At 44.6% G+C, this 9,430-nt stretch overlaps 1 protein-coding gene across 46 annotated transcripts in view; it reads left to right on the top strand.

The window, feature by feature from the left end:
• MAP2 (microtubule associated protein 2) overlaps nucleotides 1-9,430 on the top strand; it is a 236,821-nt gene that overhangs the window by 162,999 nt on the left and 64,392 nt on the right. For 24 of the 46 annotated variants that reach the window (XM_017747000.1, XM_017747007.1, XM_017746999.1 and 21 more), the window contains one exon: nucleotides 2,221-2,506. The exons of 20 other annotated variants lie outside the window; for them this stretch is intronic. In XM_017747000.1, coding sequence (XP_017602489.1) covers nucleotides 2,245-2,506 — 262 coding nt within the window. In that variant the 5' untranslated portion in view covers nucleotides 2,221-2,244. The remainder of the gene's footprint in view (nucleotides 1-2,220; nucleotides 2,507-9,430) is intronic. 2 more of the 46 variants (XM_017747025.1, XM_017747024.1) reach the window with 1 other exon arrangement.

Genomic DNA, 9,430 nt, shown 5'->3' with positions numbered 1-9,430 from the left:
TCCCTACACCTGGCTCTTTCAGAGCCCTTCCCTGTCCTGCTGTGTCTCTGGGCTCCTCCCCTCCTCTCAGCCCTCTCAGGGGCTGAACTGGTGAAGCTGGTGGGCAGGTTCTTGCTGCTCCTGGGTCTCACTCTCAGCTTGAAAGCACACTGGGTTGGTGAGGAAAGCCTTGAGTTAGGGCTTGGGCTTTTTCTTTGGTTGTTTTTTGTGGGGTTTTTGTGTTTTTTTCCTGAGCTTCCCCAAAGGACATAAATGAGAATTGTCTCCCTTTTTTTCCCAGAACAGGATTTTTTCTGTCCTCAGATCCCAAATGTTGGTGGCTTTGGGTGTGTGCTGCTCATTCCTGTAAAAAGGGAGACATTTGTCCAGTGGCCTCACGTTTTGGAAAGCCTCTGATCAGAAAACGTACTCTAGTATCATGCAATAAACAGATCTAGAGGCAGAGGTATATTTTTTTTGTTTGTAGGAGGGGGTGTTTGCCCAACTTGAGCTGTTCTTTGTAATGACACCATCAGCTCTCCTGGTATGATGTGAGATGGCTGCTTTAAAGCTCTGTCTGGACATGCAGAATGTCTCCCTGTTGAGTCTCCCATCAGGGTAAAGGAGGTGGGGAAAGAAAAGGGATATGGAGTGTGTTTACTCCTTTCTTACTTGTGGTTGACTGAGGCATGTGATACTGCTCAGCCCATCATTGTCATTACAGCTCAAAGGAAAACCTGGACTGCAAGTTTCACCTGCTCCTTCAGTCTTTATGCAGTTAGTTACTCCAGGGAATTATGCTGGATCAGGGGAAGAGTGGGTAGAGCACTTTCTAAAGCAACATGATTTCACCATGAGGCAAAAGAGTTTTTAGTCCTTTTTGGTATGGAACTCCAGTTTGAGTCATGTATTGTGAATGAAACCTAATTTTGTGATTCACCATGATTTTTTAAAAATCTGAAGTAGCTCTGAAATCCATTATTATTAAATTATAATATCAGATCAGAAAGAGGTCAAATTATCAATTATGAATGATTATCTGGCAAATAACAATAGCCTTTTCTCATGTTTAGAGGTTTTCTTCGAACTGACCTGACAGTATGGAAACCTGTTTCTTTTTATGGTTTGTTTTTTGTTAAATGTCTTGAAAATATGTACTATCCAGTTTGTGCTGCCTTTTCTAGACTGCTCGGCCTCTGTGATATGTGGCTGCTTGACTGCATTCTGCTCACTGCTTTTATGTTTTTTTTCTTCTGGGGAAAAAAAGAGGTGGCAAGTCCTTTTGGAAAAGGCCCACTGGTTTTCACTTTGAAGTAGCTAAGTCAGGGCAGGTCACGTTCTCCTCTCCAGAGGCTACCTTATCATCAAAACACGATTATGATTTATTGCCTCCTAGGTTTACATGTTGAGGAGCTACTGCTGCATTTATCTGTGAGGAATAGCCAAGTGCTATGGCTTATGCAGTGGCTTCTTTCCTTGGATTGGACAAATGAGAGCCAACTAACAGGAGAGAAATATGTGTGAAGTAGCACATAATGATTAGTTTTATTTCTGTACAAATACTGATAGTCAAAAGAGAATGTAAGTGCTTATGTGAGAAACAAACTGTTCCCCATGGACTGTTCTGGACAAAAGGGAATGGGTGTGAATGTTCACAGAACGGCAAGTGAGGGGATTTAACAGCATTTAAGTGAGGGTCAAACAGCATGGGTGTTCAGGAACCCAGTGCAAATTCCCAAATCTGGCTTCTGTCACAACAAGCAGCAGATTGCATGTGCTGGAGAGGCCGCGTCACCTTGTGCTTCTGCACCTGACAAGCACCCCCTTGGTGCAACTGCAGCAGCAGCTTCACTTGTAGCAGTTGTGGCATTCTTCCTTTATTGCCCTGGGACGGTGTTGTGGCACTGTGATGACAGATTCATTTCTTGTTAATTGGGTTGATATTTTAACTGTAATTAATGAGTTAAAATCAGATTATTGAATGGGCAGCCATCAAGAAAATGGTGCTAATAATTGCAAGGCATGTGAGAGTCAGGGAAGACTTGACCCATAATTTTTACTTCAGGTGGTTTCTTTTGGGTTTAAATCAGTTCACTCACAGCTAAGAAAAACACACTGAGATGCTTCTTTCCTCTGCCAGACCTGAATTTACCAGCAACACTGCTGGTGACGTGCTTGTGCTGACAGTCAGGGACATGGTCACTCATTTGGAACTGATCTCTCCTGCTCATGTCATTACAGGCCAAGTGGTGAAGGCAAGGAGCCATGGCCGAGGATAGGAAAGACGAAGCCAAGGCACCGCACTGGACTTCAGGTCAGCTAACAGAGGCTTCTTCACACCCACATTCACCTGAAATTAAGGATCAGGGTGGCGCAAGTGCCGGACTGGTCAGAAGTGCCAATGGATTTTCGTACCAAGAGGATGAGGAGCTGAGGCTGGGCAGCCATGAGCAGCCAGGGACATATGCTCAGACCAAAGAGAATGGGATCAACGGAGAGTTGTCATCGGGGAACAGGGAGACTGCAGGTAATGCATCTCGATGCCCTGCTGCAGAACACAGGGCTCCGCAGACCTCTGGGTATTTCTCCAAGGGGAAATGTTAGGTGGAGTCAAGAATGCCCTGGGGCATGGGGGAGCTGACAGGAGGGTGTATGTGCTTTGGAAGGGCTTTAGCTCTTCACTGCAAGAGCTACATCTTCACCCAGGCTTACAACAGGTCATATACATACTCAGGATTCTGGGCAGTGCTCTGAGAAGGCTTCAGGAAAGGCATAACCATGCCTTAGTGCATCTTTGTAACTGGGTCAGGGTTACCTGTCAAGGGATGCGACAACAGACTGGTGCAAAGCAGCTGCTCAGGTCCTCTGGGTTATGAGGGAGTAGGAAACTGCCCAACAGTTGTGCATGGATGGCTTGTGCATTTGTGTGTGCAAGAAAGATGGATTCTCCTGTTGTTGCTCACAAGTAACAACACCTTCTTGAAAACATGTACTATTGGCATAAGCAAGGTATTGTTCTTTCTGACTGGGAACACCACAGTTCAGTGTCAGCATTTATTCATTTTTGCCCAGCCATATTTTGCTGGATGCTCTCTGGGATTTTGTCTATTTGTAAACTATGTAAGGTTTTTAGAATTCAGCTTGTTATTTGCAGAAAAAAAAAAGAAGAGTGTGACTGTGTCAAAATGAAATATGCAAGGCAAGTTTCCTGTTTTAGAAGTAAATGCTAATTATCTTTGTGCAGAGTTCCTACTCCAAACCCCAAAAGTGCAGTGCAAGAAGAATTTCTCTTGTATAGACGCAACTGCCCTTGATGCATCCGTTCATGCATGCTAAAGAGATCTTTCTAGTAATGTTTTGTTGGCTGTTGACAGCATTTGGAGATGCTATCCATAACTTCTCAGCAGCTGGAGAATTTTAAGGATCCTGGACCATACAGTCATTTCATAAGAAATTGTGCTGGAAATGGAGATCTCTGCTAAAAGTAAATGTGTTTATATTTTAAGTCTCTTCTTGCAGATTGGCTTTCAAATTTTGGCTAAGGTAAAAGAAATCATGTGTGAGCATTCAGGTGAACACAGTGTGGATGATTGGGGAGATGATAACAAGGTCTTGTCTCTTTGCTGTAACCCAACTTTATGCTATGTTTAGCCAGCAAATAAGCAGGAGGGGTGAGATGCTGTAGTTCTTAGCAGTGAGGAGACTGAGTGCATTTCTCATCTTTGCCACAGATTTGTCGCTCCATGTTGGACAAGTTTCCCCATACATATAGAAAAGCAGGGATAACTTTAAAGGATGAAGAGGAATTTCCTATCCTTAGAAAGGGAGGAGAGAAATGCTTTTCTCAGGCTCTCTCAAGCTCAGGATCTGAGTGCTGGTCAGAGAGAGATCCGAACATTTAATTAAGTTTGCAGCTAATGGGTGACAGGAGGAAGGAAACCACTGCTGGCCATCAGCAGGCATTGGAGTAATGCCTTTTCATGTCGCTTTTTGAGGCAAGTGGTTAAAAGCAGAACAAGACAAAATGAGGAAGAATGTTCTAGGGCATGCAGTAGTGCTGGACACACATTTGCTGAAGGAACAAGATTACTCTTGATCCAGGTGAAGTTTGCTTCAGTCACCACTTTGTGGCCTTATTTCTTCCTTCCCTGCTGTTTTCTCACTGTCTGTTCAGACTCTAAGATCTCTGGTGTGGAGACTTACTGTTGATAAGCTTTTGTTTGGGAGTCTTAATATAGCTTATCTCATGACATCTTTGTCCTTGAGCACTGGAAAAGTCCGTAGAACTGCTTGCCTTCGTGCCTGAATTCCTAGCTCTCTGGAAACTTGTGCACTGCACGCTCACACTCTGGCTAAGCCCACATTTAAATAATGCAATGTAAGCCATCCTAGGATACTTAAGATACGTGTTTTTCAATATTTTTTGTCTTTTTGAAGGAGAAACCAGTTGGCAACTTACTGTAGTGATAGAAAGGGACCAGAGCGTCTATTGCCACTTTTACTAGTATTTACTTAACTGGATGTGCTTAATGCAATGTGAGGCAGGACTTCTAGATCTTTGGTGTTCGATTCAGAGTTTGATCTTGAAATCAGAATTGTTATTCACAACAAAATTTAGTCATCTTTGCTGCGTTTGCTTGCAGATTGTAACTTCAGTGTGGTGTTGCATCAAGTAGGGTTTTTAAATACCACTCTGATACACATAATTGTCAATAATGTGAATCATTTAATCATTTGTAGTAGCTTACTGACTCCAAACATCTGAGCAGAAAATGCACAGGAAGCCAAGGTCAATGGAGATAATTAAGCCAAGCTGTGGGTTTGAGTAGACGTACAGGGATTTTATTTTCTCTGGTACAAGTCCAGCACTGTAGCCTAGGAAATCTTTGGCTTCTCAGCCTTCATGTTGGAGTCTGTAAATCCCCAGCAACTGCAACAACCAGCTCATGCGCAGCAGAGCACTAGTTTAAACAGGGTTTTCCCAGGCAGCTGTGTGTCTCCCAATCCCTGGTGCATTTTTGAGGTGTTTCGCCTAAGGAAGGGCTGCTGCATCTGACTGACCCAGGAGCTGGGATTTAGCCACAAAATGGCCCTCTCCTAGGAAGAGGTGTTCTGTAGCAGGGCGATAGACCCTTCAAGGCACAGCAAAGCAGCACGACACCCATTCGCAGGGCTTGTGCTGTAAAATCAGAGGGCTGTGTGTTAAGGGAAAAGTTAGTATAAGGCCACAGGGACAAACGCATCTTATGCCAACACTGATGCAGAGGCAAGGGATGATAATGGGGGAGGAAGTAACAGTTCTTCCCAAAACGCATCCAGTCCATCACTACAAGTGACATTTTTAGGTTTGCACAGTTAAAATGTGCCTTTGTGTATATATGTCTCTCTCTCTCTCTCTCAGCGTCTGTCTAAAGAGTTACTGAGCCTGACCTCAATTTTTGGAATCCTCTGAATCTGGCTGTTGTATTGCGTTTGATTGATCTGTGTCAGTATCATGCTGGTAATGGCTGCATTATGGAGACACATCGATGCCTTCCTTTCAAATGGACCGATGGGAACGTGGGAGGGTGCACAGAGCTGTGGACAGGGCAGCCTCAGGGCCTGATCCAGCAGCCACCCAAGTCAAAGGTAGATACGCGCAGGAGAATAGGCCAGGTTTTTTGGCATAGCCCACAGGAAGCTATTAGGGGTGTGATACAAGTGTGGGTGGTAAAGCACCTATTTCTTTTTGTATGCATTTTGTGGCTATAAATTCGTATAAGTACTTGGGCTACCCCTGGCAGATCAGCTGAGTCCTGCACTTCTGCCAGACACAAATCCCATGCTGTTCTGGAGGTGCTCCTGAAGACACTTTGCCTTTGGTGCAGTCTGCAGCATCCCACAACCTGAGACCACTGAGTTTCAATGTGTTCTCCCTGTTTCATGCCTGTCCATGTCCCTTTTCACTTGCACACACAGAGCATCTTTGGTGAGGACCATGGAATTATAAAGAGTGGAGAATGAGATCTGTAGGTTTTGTCAAGCCAAACATTTTCATGTCACGTGAAATGTGTGATGCAAAGGGATGTGATAGTGTAATCCTCAGAAACTCACTCTGAAGTGGGCTGACAAGCAAAGCTTGGATTGGACCCCATAGTAGAGCATGGGATGTGTCTGACCTGCAGTGAAACATGGGAGTGGCAGCCTTTTATTTGCTCACTGGAAAGTTGTGGTCAGCTAACTGGGAGGAAGCTGTGAGGAGGAGTACAGATGCGCTGCAGCATTCTCTGGGAACCAGCAATTCAACATAATCCATTTTATTTGAATTGCAAGAACATCAAGCTGCAAAGGTTTGGCTTTTTACACTTAATATGCATCTATTTTTTCAGTAATGTAGTAACTAACTAGTCAAATTTATATAATTAGGGATAATAGTGGTGAACATTGTGAAGCATCTTCTACAATATGTCTTTATATACAGTGACTCAAGTGATTAAGTGCTTTCTTCATTATATGCCAAATTCAGGTTTGGAATTGGAGGGAGTTTGGATTACCCGCACTGTTACTTGATGAATTATTTTTTTGACAGATGAAGGGAAAGCATTTCTTGAAATCTAATACCAGAGCCTCAGGACAGTGTCTGTGTCCTGGTGTCAGACAATGTTGAGGGCAGTAACATGTCACACCAGAGTGACAAAACTTAGCCCTTCATTAACTGGCAGGGAAGCCAAACCATGTGGGACGCAAAGGGATTGTGGTAAAATGTAGCAGGTTCAGATTGCTGACATGGCACAGCAATCTGACTGCAGGTTGGGCACTTTTGGCTCTGGAGTCACGAGGAAGGTGGATAAGAGGCAGTCCATGACCAGATCCATGAGAGAGGCTGGAATTTGTGGTGGCTGGGGGAACGCAGACACTGGTGTGTGTTAGTCTGTAAGCGAACCAGAAAGAGAGCGCCCTAGACCTGTGAAGAGGGACGAAGAAGTGGCAGTATTGAGCTGAGGGAGGAGTAAGGGGCTGAGGAATGCGGGGGAACAGACTCAGCAGCAGGAGAGCTGGTGAGATGGAGGCTGTGAGGGAGCAAAGCAGGGGTGGGAAGAGGCAGGGAAAGAAGGAAAATTGTAAGATAAGCTAAGGACGATAGAAAGAGATCCAATTTTATCTCCTTATCCAGAGACAAACCAGCTTTTGTGTGATGGTAGATACTACTAGCCCAGAAAGGAGGGGATTCAGACAGCAGGAAACAACTGAAAACTAGGGAGAGACAAACCACATTACAACTTGGAATGTAATTTATTCTAATTCAGCCCTTTGTTTCAGGCTTTGTTCAGCTGGACTAAATGGGCATCTGGAACAGACTTATTCCTCTGACCATCTTTTAAACGAGCATATTTCTATAAGGTGCATGGAATGTGAGCCTGAAAGACTGCCCTGTCGTAGCAAGTAGTGCTTGACCAGAGTCCCTTTGGGATAGCTATGCAAAAAAAAGACCAACATGTTGAAGGCAGGAATTGTGCTTGTTTCAGCCTCCTGCTGTGTGTCAAGGAAACAGTCTGTATCCCATTGTCTTCCATAGGCTTGCCTTACAGTAGCCAGTCTTCAGGTAAAGAGGATCTTGTTCACAGCCCTCATCAGCACAGCACTGTTAGAAAATCACCATGGTGCTTAGCTGTGTGGGCTGAGGGCCCTCAGTCCCTCTGAACTAGGCCTGGAGCTGCAATGGAGCAGAATGGCAGCACCGTATTTGGGGTCACTAAATGCAACAGCCTCTCCAGGCTGAAATGCACTGAGAGTCATAGCCTGGTCCCCTGGTGTGCTAATGATTTGTTCCCTCATCTAGTGACATCTGATTTGATCTCCTTTTCCTTTCTCTCTCTCTTGCCGTACAAGTGGTAATGATGGCACTGGCAGTAGACATAGAAACAGGCCTTCTTTGTTTGGAGGCCTTTTCGGTCTTTCTTTCCAACAGGACTGCTTTTGTCAGAGCTTTCCTTTTTTTTTGGCTGTTTGCACTGGCTGTCCTACTGCTGCCCAAGTCCTTCTGGAGTTAGTAAGCCCCCCACCCCCCGATAAGCCCTGAATGCCTGTTTCCCAAAGAAGCCTCCCAGCCTTGTTGTCAAATGTGCATTTTCAGCAAGCAGCATGTCTTGAGCAATGCAGACAAAATGCACAGAAGGATGTAAAACCAGTGACATTCAGAGCTGAATGTGACTGCTGGGTTTGTCCTATTTCTGTTACTTATTTTACAGAGCTGGAAGAAGGTATCTTACCATGTCATTGGTGGCTCCTATGGGAAAGAAGCTGTTAATTAGGCATTTTGATCTCCCTCCCTTTGCCCAGGAAATGTGACAGTAATTACTGTACACCATCATCTCTGCCAGTTTAGATACAGGCGAACATACCAGGCGTCTGAAACTTTTCTTCTCTGTTTTAAGTGTAGTACAAGTGTCATTTTCTGGGACATATAGACATATTCAAATTATGTTGCTGAAGACAGTGAAGGTGGGGGCAACCCACTCTGGGGCACTTGTAGAAAATGCTGGGGTTTTTACCAGTCTCTGTTAACCTTGCTATAAAGATCTTTCGCAGTTGTTCTGCAGAGGACTGGGAATGAAGGCACAGAAATTCTATCTTTTCACATTCCCTACCTACAGCTATCTTCTCCCTGACTGTAAAATATTCAGTAATTACTATATAGACCAGTCTCTGTGGGTTTTCCTGTGGCTGGCCTATCAGTCAATCCGGTAAGACATTGTTTTTTGTCCAGTCATAACCTCTCTGAGGGGCTGGCTCTGCCCTCCCACCTCATCTTGGGGCTTCAGAAATCAGTCAGTGATTGACATGTATTGGTAGGAGCTTGGAGGGTCTGGCACAGTTGTGGGCAGAATGCAAAAATTACTGCCTGAAAGGGAGTAGGATGAGATAACCTGGTGTGCAGGTTATGTTGGTTCCCATGGCTGGGAGTCAGACACATAGAGAACATCAGCCATAAATCTCTTTTATCCCTGAGCTTTTCTGGGAGTGTGTAGTTCAGATTTGCTTTTGAAAACCAGGTGCAGTAACACCATTAGAGCCAACTGCTGCATTTGTGCCACATCAGTGTTGCATCTGGCCAAGAGCAGGCATCAACCAGCCATTTGCTCTGGGCTCCCTGTTGGTGTTTCAATTCACTTTAGTGGTTTTTTGTTACAATACAAGCATTGCAAAAGTAGCTGTGCTTCCTTAAGAAGCAAGAGCAGCATTCCTGTGTTGGCTTGGCAACCAGCGCTTACTTGGTGCTGTCAGAAAATGTAATCGATAACCTCGGAGATGTAACAAGGAAGATGGCTGGGATATGGATGAAGCATCTTTCGTAACATGTTCCAGCCACACCATAGTTTAGACTGTATGCCATAAGCTCTGTTTGTCGAAGTTGCCTTTTGAAAACATCTGCAGCCCTTCTTGGGGGACTGCTGTAGCCGGGAGAGTTATT

Source organism: Corvus brachyrhynchos, unplaced genomic scaffold, assembly GCF_000691975.1.
Source record: "Corvus brachyrhynchos isolate BGI_N302 unplaced genomic scaffold, ASM69197v1 scaffold481, whole genome shotgun sequence".
NCBI classification, from domain to species: Eukaryota; Metazoa; Chordata; class Aves; order Passeriformes; family Corvidae; genus Corvus; species Corvus brachyrhynchos.
This window is presented reverse-complemented; position numbering and strand designations above follow the sequence as displayed.